This window comes from Gambusia affinis, linkage group LG18 (assembly GCF_019740435.1).
Source record: "Gambusia affinis linkage group LG18, SWU_Gaff_1.0, whole genome shotgun sequence".
Taxonomy (NCBI): domain Eukaryota; kingdom Metazoa; phylum Chordata; class Actinopteri; order Cyprinodontiformes; family Poeciliidae; genus Gambusia; species Gambusia affinis.
This window is the reverse complement of record NC_057885.1, coordinates 1,896,551-1,913,505: the sequence shown is the minus strand read 5'-3', so window position 1 is coordinate 1,913,505 and position 16,955 is coordinate 1,896,551. Positions and strand designations below refer to the sequence as shown.

The 16,955-nt window shown below is 38.6% G+C and overlaps 1 protein-coding gene and 1 long non-coding RNA gene across 3 annotated transcripts in view; one reads left to right on the top strand and one right to left on the bottom strand.

Moving 5' to 3' along the window:
* The window catches only part of LOC122820026, a 34,408-nt gene extending 20,809 nt beyond the window's left edge, over nt 1–13,599 (top strand). Inside the window, exons 2-4 of the long non-coding RNA XR_006368713.1 lie at nt 3,819–3,920; nt 13,122–13,259; nt 13,492–13,599. This is a non-coding gene — a long non-coding RNA (uncharacterized LOC122820026). The remainder of the gene's footprint in view (nt 1–3,818; nt 3,921–13,121; nt 13,260–13,491) is intronic.
* aco1 (aconitase 1, soluble) overlaps nt 1–16,955 on the bottom strand; it is a 46,729-nt gene that overhangs the window by 22,235 nt on the left and 7,539 nt on the right. For both annotated transcript variants that reach the window (XM_044097183.1, XM_044097184.1), the window contains 8 exons: nt 10,296–10,435; nt 10,032–10,203; nt 9,743–9,843; nt 9,462–9,578; nt 9,042–9,201; nt 8,819–8,954; nt 4,405–4,489; nt 32–188 (listed from right to left, as the gene is read on the bottom strand). In XM_044097183.1, the coding sequence (XP_043953118.1) occupies nt 32–188; nt 4,405–4,489; nt 8,819–8,954; nt 9,042–9,201; nt 9,462–9,578; nt 9,743–9,843; nt 10,032–10,203; nt 10,296–10,435 (1,068 nt within the window). The remainder of the gene's footprint in view (nt 1–31; nt 189–4,404; nt 4,490–8,818; nt 8,955–9,041; nt 9,202–9,461; nt 9,579–9,742; nt 9,844–10,031; nt 10,204–10,295; nt 10,436–16,955) is intronic.

Below are 16,955 nucleotides of genomic sequence, written 5' to 3'. Positions count from 1 at the left end.
TGTTTTGCTGCTATATAGCAGCACAACTCACCAATAGGTTCCTTCTCGAAGTCTATCCTCACCGTGCCAGCTATTGCGTAAGCTATGACGAGTGGTGGCGAAGCCAGATAGTTGGCTCTGGTGTTGGGGTGGACTCGTCCTTCAAAGTTTCTGTTTCCAGACAGGACCCCTGCAGCAACCAGATCCCCCTGAAACACAAACAAGTGTTGGATCTCACATTACAAAGAAAAAAAAAAGAAAAATGGGATCTACCATAATAAAAGGTAATGGAAGATATAGATCTGAAGAAGAGCTACAAAAGCAAAGGGGGTGGATTAGCAGTGCTTGTGAATAACAGATGGTGTAAACCAGGACATGTTATCGTGAAGTGTCAACTCTGGAGCATGAATTGAGCTGATAGCAGTAAGTTTTCATTCATATTAGCTTCCAAGGGTTAGCTACTCATGTTATCTTAACCTGCTATCAACTGTTGCCGACACTGCATGGGATGTCACAAGCTCATTTGTTGCTAAGCCGCAGACAACGTTTTAAAGCAATATTTACAATAACCTGTCTACTACACTTGCAACATATGAAAATAGGAACTATGAAAAGATAATCAAAGAAAGCTGAAAATGCTCTGCTAAGTTTTTTAGGCTGGAGACTGGGATGCACTCTGTCAGCCAGATAGAAATTATTTCAATGCTGTGACAGGACCCATCCAAAAGGGAACATTTTTTCTGACACGGTAAAATTTTTAACCATTTTTATTTCTTGTCCAAACACCGGTGGCAGCAGTGCATTTGGCGCTGTTATCCATCCTTCAGAGGGAACTTACCGATTTAATCTACCACTATAATGTTACAAGCATTCAACCCACCAATACTACAGTAAACAAAAAACGCAATATAACAAGATCTGGTATTATAAAGGAAGCCCTGGTATCAACATCAGTATTTAGTGATCAGATTTCAAGCCTTCTGCTGAAATACCTTATTCAGACCAAGTGATATATAACCAACATGGAGTAACAGAAGGCGAGCGCCTTGTGCTTGGTTACTTCTTGCTTGTTGCTCTTTGGTCAGTGTTCATAGTTGAGGGTTGTTGATCGTCAGGGCATTGCCTCAATTGCTATGTCTAATGGTGCAGACAGTGATGGTTTCTGACATGAATGATATGGGCAAATGCCCAGGGCATTATCTTTTTAGATAAGCAGAACAAAGGGTTTGTTCTGCTTTTAATATTTGTTAAATTTATTTCAGCTCTAAGTATTTAATATCTAGGTGTTTTTATGGGAATATGAATCTTTCAGATCAATTTGATTAGCAATTTTGATCATATTTCACATTTTATTGTGTCAAGACCAAGACCGGGCACTGGTCTTGGTCTTGACTCAGTCTCAACTTCCCTCGGTCTTGGTCTTGACTTAGTCTCGTACCCTAAAAGTCTTGGTCTTGTCTATGTCTCGATATACTCTGGTCTTGGTCTTTTTTTAGGTGGTCTTGACTGCAACACTGAAACTGATCTCTTCATTTCAATTCCATCAATACATCCTTCTACGGCCTGTTTTTTGTTGTATTCTTGACAAATCCCAGCCATTTTCTCTGCAATGCTTCTCAGAAGCTGTAATGGTACTGCTCATGACTCCAGTCTATACAATGTCCAGCCCTTTAGAAAACGTTTGTCTTAAAAATGGATTTTTAATTACTTCTGAAGTCATATCAATTTCTCCATCTCTGTCAGCCATTGTATGTCAATTAAAATCAAATTCATACATATTAATATGAGAAGCACAGGCAGCTGATGAGTACTGCTTTGCTACAAAAACTTTGGGTTGAGAGTTTTGCTCTGACACTCCAATCAGATCTACCAAGAAGGACCTTGCTGGAGCAAACAGAAAGGGGCAGGACGGACCACTGGCAGTCTCATATCTTATTTGGAAATGGGATCATTGCACTCCGGAAGTGAAAGAGGCAATATTTCCTGTTATCCGCGTCTCCCGTTTTTATCTTCTTTTGAAATCTATGATATATCTTCATCTTTATGAAGGAGATTCACTCTCAGAATGTATTTCAGTGTACTTCTAAATCTGGAACTGATAAAATAAGCGAAACAACCAAAAACAAAAATAAAATGGATTCTCAGTCTCCATTAACAAAAATGTACTTGAATAAATTTGAATAGAGAAGATGGGTACATCGACTACCTGATGCAATAGTTCACACTACACATTAGTTCACACCTACATTTTCCCCTTACAACCATCTTAGAACTTGACAGTTCTAAGATTGTCGCTTGCGATTTTGTAACCGATCATCCTGTAGCGTGTGGTGTGTTAGGGTAGATCGTCGTTGCCGTTCCGATCTACATCAGGAGTTTTTCCCGACTGGGAACGCAGCCTGTTGAATGTGACACGTAGCCAATCAGAAAGCGTGGATTCTCCTCGAGCTTTCTGAGGGGAAATTACGGAGGGGAATCCCAAACAGCTGGCAAAGCGCAACCCGAAGTCCAGCGGACATTGGAGATGGAAACAACATTAATGTTTGTAAAACATTTCGTGCAAAGAATATAGAAATGAAGAGGGGAGGAGTTGGAGCCAAATTGCTACCAGTTGATGGTAGCACTCCGGAAGTGAAAGGGGCGAAGTACAACTTTTCAGCTGCACTTCATTAACGTGACATAAATAGGTTCTAATGATTTTCATTCAGTCAGGACGTTACATTGACACTGGAGCCACATGCACTGCAGGTAGATTGTAGTAAAGCATTGATTAATGCCTGGTTTTAAAATGAGTTAACTGGACTTGTAGCCATTATTTTGTGCCCATTGTTGGACACCACACGGCACGATGGAACCCAATCGAACCGTTCTACCTAGGATTTCTGTTGGCTAATGTGTGGTCTCAGGTTTTGAAAATGGGCCGACAATCGGCCGACAACTGTAAGATCATCTAGTGTGAACTGGGCATTACACTAAGGAAATGAGGAAGGGAGGGTCAGTGGAGAGCAGCGGAGTTGAGCCTTTTTTCATTCAGTGTCATCAACAGAAAGATAAAAAGGTTGGAAGAGACGATAAAGCCGATGATTAAAATGACGTCAATAGTTTTAATTTATCGTATGATTAATTGATCTATCGTTTATCACGACAGGCCTAGTCAGACGAAACCAAATTTATGTTAAAACGGCTTGCCACAATTCTGGTGCTATATTGTTTAGTTAGCGTAGGCCTGCAATACCGATTCTGAAGGCCCTGGCAACACATAGATACTGAAATCTGATTGGATGAGACACCAATAAGCCACACAAGCATATAAAAGAAGCAGAGAAGGCAAGAGAAACGTTCTAAAAAAATAGAATAGATTACTAAAGTATATTAGTAACATTTAACTTAACTAGCTTTATAAATCAGGTTGTAAATATATAATAGTGATTATGATAATGCTAAGGCTTGCAGAGAAGGCCTTGCAGGCCCTGACGTCCACAACTGTGTTTTAGGCTAGAGAACCCAAAACTTGAGGTGAGCAATAGTTATTTGAGACTCTGCAACAACCTTTCAAGCTTAGCGTAACCCCAGAGAAGACATACTGCTTTGTTCAGATACCAAAAGAAAAATCACCAAACACTCATCAAAGACCATAGATCAACCAAAGCAAACAAGCTAACACACACACATATCAGGACCCCCTTTAGTTTACATATTGCCATAGAGATGAAGATGCCATCACGTACCAGCTTCAACAAACCCTCTGTCATCTGGACAAAGTAGGCAGTACTGTGAGGATCATGTTATTTGATTTTTCCAGAACATTTAGCACAATTAAGTCTGATCTGCTCTTTCAGAAACTCCAGAAGACACAGATGGAGGCCAAAATCATTTGGATCTATGACTACATCACAAACAGAAAACAGTTGGTGAAACTGAAGGACTGTATGTTTAACCAGGTAATAAGCAACACAGGAGCACCACAGGGGACTGTTTTCTGACCATTCCTTTTCACTCTGTACACTTCAGACTTCCACCACAAGTCTGACTTCTGTCATCTCGAGAAATCCTCAGATGACTCTGCAGTTGTCGGGTGTATCAGAGATGGACAAGAAGCTGAGTACAGAGAGCTGGTGGAGCGCTTTTTGTCATGGTGTAGAAACAATCATCTCATCTTGAATGTAAACAAAACAAAGAAGATGATCATAGATTTACAATCATAGATGTTTGTACTTCCAGCATTCCAGGAAGTACAGATGAGGAGGCTATACTTCCTGGAATGCTATTTCAATGGTGGAAACTGTATTTTTACTTTCAGCAAAATAAAGAGAAACAGCATCATCTCCCACTTGGGCATTGATGTCCTCCAGGAGCACACATTTTACAAGATGTATATCCCATTCAAGAATACTAAGTAGAGAAGACATTGTGTGTTACACATACCTTAGTTATGGCCTCCACCACTGAATCAGGGAGTGGACCACTGTTTCCAATACACGTCATGCAACCATAGCCAACAACCTCAAAGCTGACATAAGACAAAAACCAACTGTTATAGTAGAAAGTGGGTCCGTGTATTTTCAGGTAGTTCGTTTTCTTGTTTGAAATGAAAAAAAAAGAAAAAAGAAAAAATAGACTAGTTTTTTTAAAATTTTTTGTTTATTAAACCAAAACCGGAAATCAGATAACGGCTTGGCTGAGCTTGTTATCCGATTTCCCATTTAGTGCACAAAAGGAAAATGGAAAAATGGATAACAAACGCTCAATTTCGATTTTTATGATTTCATTTTTGACAAGCGGTCTGACCCAGAAGTTCTCTGCTGTGGGGTTCTCTCTTCTCTTCTTTTTCTCCATCCTCACAGCTGAAAGACATTAATTTTTTTGTTAAGTAGGTTTAAAAATCTCCTTCTTGGATAACAGTTACTGACTGGACACTGCATCTGATCTGACTTATGAGCTACATCACAACACCATTGTAGAAATATTGAGTAAAGACATTTAAACTCCTTGAACAAGGGTCAACAACCTTTTTGAGTCCAAGGGCTGTAGGGACACTGAGGACTAATTGGTTTGATAAACACATAAATTTGTACAATTCATCTTTAATTAAAGTATCAATAATAATAAATGATAGAATAGAATAGAATAGAATTCAACTTTATTGTCACTGCACTGTCACAAGTACAAGCAACGAAATGTAGTTTGCATGTATCCAGAAGTGCTATAAATATTTATTTACAGACTAAATATAAATATAAATATGGGAGCTATATGCACAGATTATACAGATTATACAAGAATGTTAGGAAATGGATTATATATGTATTAGTGGGTTTATAATACAAGATAAATAATGGCAGATAAGATTTACAGATTGTATATGTGTGTGAGGAAAACAGTCTGGTGTGTGTGTGTGTGTGTGTGTCTGTGAGGATAGTCCATGTGTTATTGTTGTATGAGAGGATAGGGGAGTACAGTCCTTATAGTTTATGTTTTATGTCAGGAGACGTTCAAAAGCGTGACAGCTGTGGGAAAGAAGCTGTTCTGGTGCCTGGTGGTTCTGGTCCGTAGGCTTCTGTAACGCCTCCCAGAGGGCAGGAGGGAAAAGAGTATGTGTGCTGGGTGAGTGAAGTCCTTTGTGATTTTCTCGGCCCTTTTCAAACACCGCTTCCTGTAGATGTCCTTGATGGCAGGGAGCGGTGCCCTGGTGATATACTGGACAGTTTTCACCTCCCTCTGCAGCCTGGTCCTTTAGGTTCTGATGGGTCTGCAGTGTTCCTCTCCAGATGCATTCTGTCTGATATCATACAGCAAACCGTGTGCCACTGAACATTGCCAACACATTTCTTTTTTTTTTCTTAAATTGGCCTTGTTCCACTTCACTGAAATTGCTCAGCCTGGGATGTGGGTCTTCCCACTCACGCCTATATCTTTGCCAGAGGGTTTGCTTTTAAGGACGGTGGAGTATCGGTGAACATTTTAAAAAGACACGGGTAGATAGCAGCTCACTACGGCTGCATAGTGTCCGTGTCTAGGCAACCGTGACAACAGCATCCAGGGGTCCTCTATAGCATAGACATGAATACGCAGACGCCTCATTGAGTGCTGAGTCCTACGTTATGTCACCTCCATCTTGTATATGGCAGTAGAGCGATCGGAGCTCTCTAAGTCCTGTGCTGTGTTGACTTGTTTCAACCATTTCACAATACAACTGGACTCATTGGTATTACCTTGTAAGGATGAAAGAGCAGAATTTCTTGACTTTGCAGCCAGAAACTCGCTCCTAAACAATTTCCTATGTAGCTAAATTGGCCCAAAGTAACCACTGATTGTTAGCATAGCTAACGTTTTCAAACTGTTTTCTAATGAGAGAGAGCTGATGAGAAACTGCTGTTAGAGGGGAAGTGCATTAGAGACCAGGGGATTTTGTGAGGAAAGGTCAGTCAGGATCAGAGCTGGAGCTGCTGTTCTTCTCTCTGTTTCACAGCTCAGCTTCACAATGTCAGTATTTAGCTTTGCTATAAAGATGCTATGAGTCAGAGCCCCGACATGCTGAAAATTTATTTTTTCTGAATATGAAGGAAAAATATATGTGGTCTCTATTACACTTTTGGACAATTTCTCTTTTATCCTTGGCTTTAGCCTGTGTACCAGGAGTCTCAGAAGTCATTGGAGTTCTCCCAGTGTGGCCAGCAGACTAAAGCCCTGCCTGTGGACAGTGTTCCCAGTATAATAATAAACACATAATAAATAAATGTGTTTTATTCTTTCACTTTTTGTGTATTTTTAAATATTTCAATCTGAAGTATTAGTGTATTAATACAGCTTATGCAATGAAATAAAATTATTTACTCTGTCAGAATTATTTTCAAACTTTGCTGTCAGTAGAAGAGTTGACATGATTCTGTAATATTTTTTTTTCTTCAAAAAAGTAAGAAAAATATGTAGTTTAATGTTTGACAATGACTGATTCATGACTTTGATAAATCAAAAGTAATTTATCAATAATACATAAAAACATAAATACAAGCATATTTTTTTCTTGTCTTGAAATGTTAAATTCATCCATCTATTTTCTGGTCACTCTTGTCCCTAATGGGAGGGTTGCTGGTTCCTATCCCCAGCTAACGTTCCAGGTGAGAGGCGCGGTTCACCCTGGACAGGTTGCCAGTCTGTCGCAGGGCAACACAGAGACACACAGGACACACAACCATTCACACACACACTCACACCTAGGGAGAATTTAGACAGACCAATCAACCTGACAGTCATGTTTTTGGACTGTGGGAGAAAGCCGGAGAACCCGGAGAGAACCCACCATGCACAGGGAGAACATGTAAACTCCATGCAGAAAGACCCCGGGCCGGGAATCGAACCCAGGACCTTCTTGCTGCAAGGCAACAGCTCTACCAACTGCGTCATTGTGCAGCCCTGAAACGTTAAATGTACATTAAATTATGGAATCATGTAAATATGTTCTTTAATAAAACACTGTAAAAGTGTGTGTCAGTTCATCAATGTCAATATAAAACCTTTCAGAAACATTTCTATCAAATAAAAATATTGTGCTCTTTGTTCACAAATTCCCCGAAACACATCAAAAGTTAGAAACTCTGTCTTTAGTCATTTCTTTGATGACCAAATATATTAGTGTGTGTGAGAGAACACACACCTTTCAATGACAGGTCTTAACATAAAATACTTTGTAGAAAGGCACTTGCTGAAGTTCGGTCCATTTACTTGTATTAGCTTACTGGCACAAAGGCCACATTCAATATGGTGGACGCTGTGACGTATCGCAGCAATGGGCCGACCCGCTCTATGAGGTGTCTACGTATTCATGTCTATGCTCTGTAGCCTCGACAATTTAGGTAACCTTAATATTTCCTGTGTTTTGTTTTGGTCATTATTGTTGAGATCTGCGTGATAGGTGTGTCTATCAGACATTTATAGAAATAGGAAACAAATTGCACCCGGTAACGGTTCAATACGGCACACAACAATTAACAGTCAAATACGAGACGATTCCGTAATTTATGGGACGGGTGGCAACGCTAACAAGACAACTACAGCCACCTGTCATTTTAGGCTAGCTTATCAGTGCCGTTCCTCTATTACTGATCACTTCATGCATACACAAACAACTGTTAATACAGTAAATGCAGACTAGAAAAAATGTCCCTACATCATTCCAGGTCAGACCGCTTGTCAAAAATGAAATCATGAAAATCGAAATTGAGCACTCGTTATCTGTTTTTACATTTTCGTTTTGTGTACTGAATGGGAAATCGGATAATGAGCCGAGCTGAGCCGTTATCCAATTTCGGTTAATAAACCAAAAACCGAGTCTATTTTAGTTTTTTTCATTTTTCACTTCAAATGAAAAAATGAACAGCCTGAAAATACACAGACCAAATAGTCATAGCCATTATCCGATTTCCGATTTTGGTTTAATAAACAAAGTAGTCTATTTTCGTTTTTTTATTTTTCACTTCAAACAAAAAAACCAACTGCCTGAAAATACACGGACCAAGCCACAAATCAGATTTCTAATTTTGGTTTGATAAATGAAAAACCGAGTCTATTTTTGTTTTTTAATTTTTCATTTCAAACAAGAAAACGAACTGCTGAAAATGCAGGAACCACCAAGGTGGCCATGTATTGCAATTTTCTAAAAATAGACATTTTATTATACATTACTCCGATTAAGTAAATTATTGAAAACACTTAAGATATTGACTTAAAGTATAACTTACAATGTGTAAATAATGTTTCTCTTGTTAGTTGCCTAAGCCAACCAACATGAGTAGGTACATCAAGAGTCGATAAACTCAGACGTAACTACTGAGCAGCTTACCCCAGCTGAGACATGCAGTCCATGACGCCACTCTTCTTCAGATAGTAGGTCACCACTCCACTACCAGGTGACAGGCTGGTCTTTATGTACGGCTTCACACTTAGACCATACTCTATTGCTTTCTTAGCAAGAAGCCCTGGAACAACACATGCTTGCAGTCAGTTTTGATTGGGACAATGGGTCATTTCAGCATTAAAGCCATGGACAGATGTGGTACATCCACCTGCTCCAAGCATGACAGACGGGTTGCTGGTGTTGGTACAGCTGGTGATAGCAGCAATGACTACTGAGCCGTGGCCCAGAGTATACTCCTTCCCACTGAACTGGAAGGGGACCATAGTGCTATGACGTTCAGGTGCCACCTGGAAACCCTTAAATCCTTGCTAAGAAGATCAGAATTGAATGGTAAAATTAAATAGGTTCATTATAAAGTTCTGTATAGCAATAAAAAATAGAAGAGTCACTATTTAAGGGTATTCACCACTGAATTTCATAGACATAATAAATCATGGTAAAATACAGTATAAAGTTGAATAAACTCAAAAGCTGAAATGTTTAATATAACTTTCAGTACTGTGTTGTAGCTCTGCCTTTTGTTGACCCTTCTATTGCATAAAACTAAACCAACGCAAACTGAACCAACCTTTGCTCCCAAACAAGATTCAAAATCCGTTTTCATTTCAGAAACGGGAATTTTGTCCTGTGGCCTTTTGGGACCACTGCAACAAGGAACCACTGTGCCGAGGTCTAACTGTACAACCTTAAAGAGAAAAGAAATTCACAGATTCTTAAATCTTTGATCAGCCTTAATGATTTCAATTGACTCTCTGATTTTAAATGCCAAACATAATTTTTTTTTTAGTTTTGAAACAAATCATGCAAGATTAGACTCATTAATGTTTTGACAAAGGTGAGCTTAATTACCTGAGTGAAATCTGGATCCTGGGCAATATTATTGTAGTCTCTGAACAAGCCTGCTGCCTTCAGGTACTTGGTAATGTAGGCCAGTGTTTCTGGTTCCCGTCCTAAAACAAGACACTATCATCACTTTTGATGACTGAGGAAAAATGTCCAATATCCATAGCTTCAAACTTACACAGCATAAAGAGCAGTAACTGCTAAAAATAACATACTATATTTTGCTGAGTTAATCTAGTAATTTTAAAAGTGTCTAGAAATAAGAGAACTCTAGTTCACACAGCTGGTCACTCACCAGTCTGTTCCAGGTACTTCATGCTGATGTCATCCACTGGGAAGAAAGCCGCTGTGGCTCCATACTCCGGACACATATTAGCAATGGTGGCTCTGTCAGCAATGGATAGCTGGGCCACACCTGGGCCGAAAAACTCCACAAACTTCCCCACAACACCCACCTGACGGAGGTGCTTCAGGTCCAAGAAGAGGAGGAGGACGACAAAATGTCAGGGACACTGGACCATTTTGTTGTCATTTCTGCAGATAACCTCTGACTAATTACCTTAGTCACAGTGAGGACAATGTCAGTGGATGTGATGAGCTTGTCTGGTGTCCCATACAATTTGTATCCCACCACCTCAGGAAGCACCATGCTTATTGGCTGACCCAGCATCACAGCTTCTGCTTCAATGCCCCCAACACCTGAAAAGCAAATGCTGACTTTAATTCAACAGCTAATAAAGTACCTTTAAAGATGACATTCTATGAATGCACATTATCTATCTCCAGGGTTTTGTTTTCTGGATAGTTGAACTGATGTCAGCCTCATTTTAAGGCCAGAGTTAGCATCTCTGATCCCAAGGTTCCTGCATGTGTAGCAGTGTGATGTTATTACACTAGATTGTCAAGTGAGAAGCTATTCCGGTAGGAAATCATGTGAGGACCAGCAGCTATTATTTTGAAAAGACGACAGCTTTTTTATTTTCTTCCATGGGAGAAGGCTCTGTGGGACACTGTGATGAGTTAAAGCCTGTTTTTGACTACTATTTCCTACTATTTGAATGCAGAAGCATTAAAGTGCTTTCAGATCAGCTGTTGTCTGGCTATTATTTCCCACAAGACACAAGGCAGAATCAACAATGCTAAACATGCTTTAAATGTTTCTCTACTAGAACACTCCGGGACCACAGTCCCTAGCAGGTTTAAGTAGAACTGCATACAGACAGGAAATAGGTTGGCTATTTCAGCAGGAGTTTTTCAGCAGGAACATGTGAAACATGCAGGACGCCGGCCCTTTGAAATTAGGCTGGTTTTATTTGAAAGGCTGTGAATAAGACTTACATGACACTGTCATAAACATGACATAACACCTGTCATGAACATAAGTAAGTCTTCATGAATATTTATGACTCATCATAAAGTGTCATTCGGTAAATCATTGCACTTTTAATACAAAGTTGACATTATTCGATATGTCTTTGTTATGACAACCTGACATGAACCAAGAAATTGTAATCTATCATACATTTGTTATAAAAGTATTACTGATTAAACTTTAAAAATGATGTACCTTTATGTGGTAATATTTTATTGCTTTGCCATTTTGTTTAGTCTTAAATTTCTAATTGTTGTTAAGTTTTACAGCAAGATGTCTACAAAGCACTTATAAACTTTGCATTTGAAACATTATTTAAGGCCGTTTTTAGTAGTGCAATACACCACCTCCACCAGTGAGAGGCAGCAGTGCACGAACAGGTGTGTAGTGTGTTGGAAGAAATCTTCCATCTTGTGGGGCCAACCTAACACAAGTTATAATGGCCAGACCTCCTGCTTAAAAAGAAGCTAAAGTTTGTCACCTAATACATCTGAGGAATGTCTCTTTCTTTACAATGTTAACTATGAGCATTTCAAGCCAATGCTATCTTGCTGTAAGCTATTGTTAGCTAAAGTTATTCAACTCCATTACTGTCGTAATGTAGTTTTTTCCCCCTCCAGTTTTAATCTAACAAATTAAAAGCTAATACGTAGGCCTGTCACAATAGCAAATTTTGCTGAACAATTAATTGTCTCAAAAACCATTGCGATAGACGATAGTATTGTTTGAAGACCTTTGTACACTGATTTAATGGAAATGATGTAATAATACATGCGATTTCCTGCCAAAGATAGATACACTTTATTTTCAAAAGAACATTTAACACTGGAACTGATAAAATAAACAAAACCAAAAATAAAATTGATTCTCAGTCTCCATTAACAAAAATGTACTTGAATAAAAACACCAAAGTGTAAATAAATACTGCATTCAACCAAAAGAGTGCAGATTATAAAGTCTGTATACTATATTAACCTTCAGTAATCATTAGATTTAAATAGAGAAGATGGGCACATCGACTACCTGATGCAATAGTTCACACTACACGTTAGTTCACACCTACATTTTCCTCTTACGACAATCTTAGAACTTAATGGTCCAAAATTGTCTCTTGTGATCATCCTGTAGTGTGTGGTGTGTTATGGTAGATCGTCGTGGCCGCTCTGATCTAAATCAGGGGTTTTCCAGACTGGGAGCGTTAACACAGCCTGTTGAATGTGACAGGGAGCCAATCAGAAAGCGCGGATTCTCCTCCCGCTTTCTGAGGGGAAATTACAGAGGGGAATCCCAAACAGCTGACGCAGCACAACATGAAGTCCAGCAGACATTGGAGATAATATGTGGAAACAAAATTAATGTTTATAAAACATTTGGTGCAAAGAATACAGAAATGAGGAGGGGAGGAGTTGGAGTGAAATTGCTACGCAGTTGATGAACCCGGTAACTTTTCAGCTGTTCTTTGTTAACGTGACATAAATAGGTTCTAATGATTTTCATTCAGTCAGGACGTTACATTGACACTAGAGCCACATGAACTGCAGGTAGATTGTAGTAAAGCATTGATTAATGCCTGGTTTTAAAATGAGTTCACTGAACTTGTAGCCATTATTTTGTGTACATTGTTGGACACCACACGGCACGATGGAACCCAAACCGTTTTACCTAGGATTTCTGTTGGCTAAATCTCTCAGATTTTGAAAATGGGCCGACAATCGACCGACAGCTCTAAGATGGTGTAGTGTGAACTGGACATTACATCTGAGGAAATGAGGAAGGGAGGGTCAGTGGAGAGCACCGGAGTTGAGCCTTTTTTCATTCAGTGTCATCAACAGAAAGAAAAAAAGGCCGGAAGAGACGATAATGGCGATAATTAAAATGACGTCGATAGTTTAAATTTATCGTACATTTATTGTTTATCGCGACAGGCCTACTAATACGTTAGTCAAAGTTATCTTTTATGTGATTACTTTTCAACTTGTGACGTGCTTGTTTTCTTTGTTTTGGCGACTTTAGCTACATAAAGACCCATTTTAGCCTAAGGACACCTGGTGGGGAGTGAGGTGGACAGAGATGCCTAATGAAGACATGCTACAGTTGTGGACGGTGCTAATGAGGACCAGCCATGAGAGAAAGAAATCCCTATCTGGAAATGTAAATGTTGTCTCTGCCCCGCTGCCCCTTAAATAGTCCTGTATGAGCCAATGCTTTAAAAGCCACATGGTTTAGATCAGAGAGAGACTCTCCCTCCTGTTATTTGTTATTCACAATCAGTATTTTCTTACTGGCATAAGCCTTGAACTGAAGGTACATTATTTCAGTTTTATGCACTGCATTGTTCTGCAGTGCATAAAAGAAAATAATTGTTCTTTTTATCTGTTTACAGATTGACTGTGATGTCACAGCGCAGATGGATGACAAAACTGCCAGATTACATCCCCTCTCACGAAGACTGAATTAGCAAGTCGTGATCTGAGGAAAAACATCAATCTGCAATGTTTTTCAAAAGCAAACACTTCTAAAGAAAAGATTGTTGGTTTGCAATGAAAAATCAGATGGAATCCAGAAATTGTAGAGCTCTGAATTTTTTTCTTTACATTTCATTCCAGTTCACAGCATGACATGCAGGCATGCAGCAACAACTACATGAGTTAATGTGCTCTGTTGGTAGACATTATGGTTTCTCCTTAATCTGTAGAGACTGACCTTGGTTGTCTTTAAATACACAGCTTTATGGTGTTTTCTTTTGTTAATTGGTTATAGTAAATATTTGAACATCCATGTAAGTTTTAAGACATTTCATTGTTAACTTTAGGTTGCTGTGAAACCACCCATGTTAATCTGAACCTATTTTGTTAAAGATTGAACAGATCTGTTGCAATTTTAAATATTTAATCTGTCCTTTGTGTGCAGTGAAATGAACATTAAAGTTTATTCAGGAAACACTTTTCAGATAATGCCTCTATTAAAATCATATATTTGTGACATCAAATGTTTTTCTGCCATAAAGCAGTGGTCAAACTATGGGAAAATGTTTGTAAATCACTTTCAACAAATGAAAACCAAAAAAGGTTTTAAAGTAAAGACAGTATGAATCCTCCTCATCTACCTCAACACAGGTAACGTTTCCACCATATGCAAGGAAGTGTGATTACAATTGAGTGAAAATTGTACAGCAGGGCTACAGGAGGGTTGGTGTTCTCCAACCTTTAGATGCCTCTTCTGTAACGCAACTGAGCCAAATCATGAGGTCAGAGGTCATTAGCATGACTCTGGTGAACTTGACTGTTCTAAGCAGCCATTTAATTCATGTGTGTTGGGCCAGGACGTATCTAAATGTTGCAGGACACCCGACAGCAATGCCTGGATCTAAGGATCCCTGTTAGAGGATCAGTGTGTTCATGTAGCAGCTCCATCAGATCAGAGGGTAAATGAGATCTGAAAGGACCTGATCCTCCAGAAAGTAAAATAACACCAGATCCCAGCCATCAGTCATAATTTGTCCTGTGTAGAGATTAATATAAAATGTTATTTACACACATAGAAATTCAATAAATTAGAATCGAAAGGCAATTTATTTCACTTAATTATATTCACTTAGTGAATAAAATAAAAAGAAAATCAATATCTCACAATCTATAAATATAAATATCAGTCAGCAACATGACTTAGGAATTTGATTGGAACCTGTTGGGCAAAACAGAGACTGTAAGAACCACCCAGAGATAATTTTTATGGATTAAAGACTCAAACTGTGCTGAGTGTGACACAAAAAATACATAGATTTAGCTGTGAACAGCTAAAGTAGCTTAGCTCACATAAACATTAGCTCCCACTAACAGAAACATATGAGGAGGGCAGAGTATCAAAATAACAGACATATAAAACATAATCTGAAATTATGTATAATTACTCCATGTCTCATTATAATCGGAGAGCAAAGCCTGCAGGTTTAGCTTCTACTTACGTCAGAGGGTAGACCACCTGGATGCTCTGTCTTGCTTCCGGCCAGCGAACTATTCCGCAACCCAGTGGTCGTTTTTCAGGGCACTTAGTGTCCTATACCACTCCAAAATGCACAACATGTCTATAAATAATTTTGGACTATTATAAGGAAGTGCTGAGATATACTGTTTTCCACCAAACTAATGCATTTGCCACTTTGGCACAAGCACAGTGAGAAACATTTACAGGATAAAAACACTAGAATCAGAGAAAAACTCAAGATGACCCTGCTTTCTACTAGCATGTAAACGCACCATCTACACACAAGTCTGGGAGCTCCCAAAGCGTAAATGAGTCTCAAAAATACTTGTGCACTCGTAACCGGATCTGTGCGTAAATGCAGTTTTATGTGTGTGTACCAGGTGACTTGTGTGTACTTTTTCACTATTTGTAGGTGTAGGAGAAGGTTTATTTTATTTCTAAGGTTTACAAATCCAGTATTACACACGTACAAATATTTTTTACACATGCACAGATATTTTGAGACTATTTTCACTCCATTATATACTGACTAGAAGTTAAATCCTCTATTTTAAAACAAGTAATCCTTTGTTTAATTACAATGTACAAAGTGTTTGTTCTACAGCAATATTAATGACACTATAATGACACAATGACATTTTCATAACTGTTGCTACTTGTTTAACTTTACTGGAGGTAAGACTTAATATTAATAACACTGTAATAACACTTAATGACATCTTCATAACTGATGCTGTGACGGTCCCCTCCTGTCCAGAAGGGGTCTCTAGTCCACTATTTGTTTGCTTTTTTTTGTTCTTTCAGGAAGCAGGTAGATGGGCTGTTAATTGAACGCACCGGGTGGCTGATAAATACTGACATCCAGTCAGTCACCTGGTCTGCTTGATTGGCCTCCGGACCAGACCGGAACAAGCAGCATTGGTCCACACTTCTCTCGGACTGGCTGAGCAGTCCTCCCAGCGCATACTTTTTTGATACAAATAAATTATTGTTTCTATGGATCCGCTCGTCTGTCTCCCATTTTTGTCATTGCCTACGAGTGGGGCCTGACAATGCTACTTCTTCCACTTAATGTAAGAGGAATCATTAATTACTGTGTTATTAAATCATTTGACAGTGTAATAAAGCTAAATGAAATCTTTATTGTTGGTCCAACATGTTCTGCTTTATTTCAGGTAGGGGGAAATATAAATTACTGTTCTGTTAAAGCTTTTGACAGTGTAATAACACTAAATGATAATGTAATGACTACTATTATGACATATTTATGACATATGATCATTCTTGGTTAATATCAAGTTGTCATAAAAAAAGATATTTTGAATAATGCCAACTTTGTATTAAAAGTGTCATGATTTTCCAAATGACACTTTATGATAACAGTCATAAATATTCATGAAGATATACTCATGTTTATGATAGGTGTTATGTCATGTAAGTCTTATTCACAACCCGTCAAATAATGTGTTACCGATGTTTATGTACATGTTTTAATTATTATTAAGTGTTTCCTCTTCTCATGTTCTCTTTTTTTCCCCACAATAGATTATATTTCAAGCAAGAAAAATACAGGGACAAAATAAAACAATGGACCGTGCAAAACAAGATATAAATATAAATAAAATATCTATGGTGCAAACAAAGAACAAGTAAATTATGATGTCAAAATGAAACTGGTGCTCCAGGGTTGTGGTCTGTGTTTTAGGGCCAGTGCAGCTAACTTTTTAGTTAGTCATGTCACCATTTATATTACTGCTACTGCTGGCATTTTACTACAAAAGTTTATCTTTTAGCAGTGCAGAGGTATTTAGTGATAAAGAGGAACCTACAGGTGGACTGCAGCACTAACACAAGTCCAGCAAT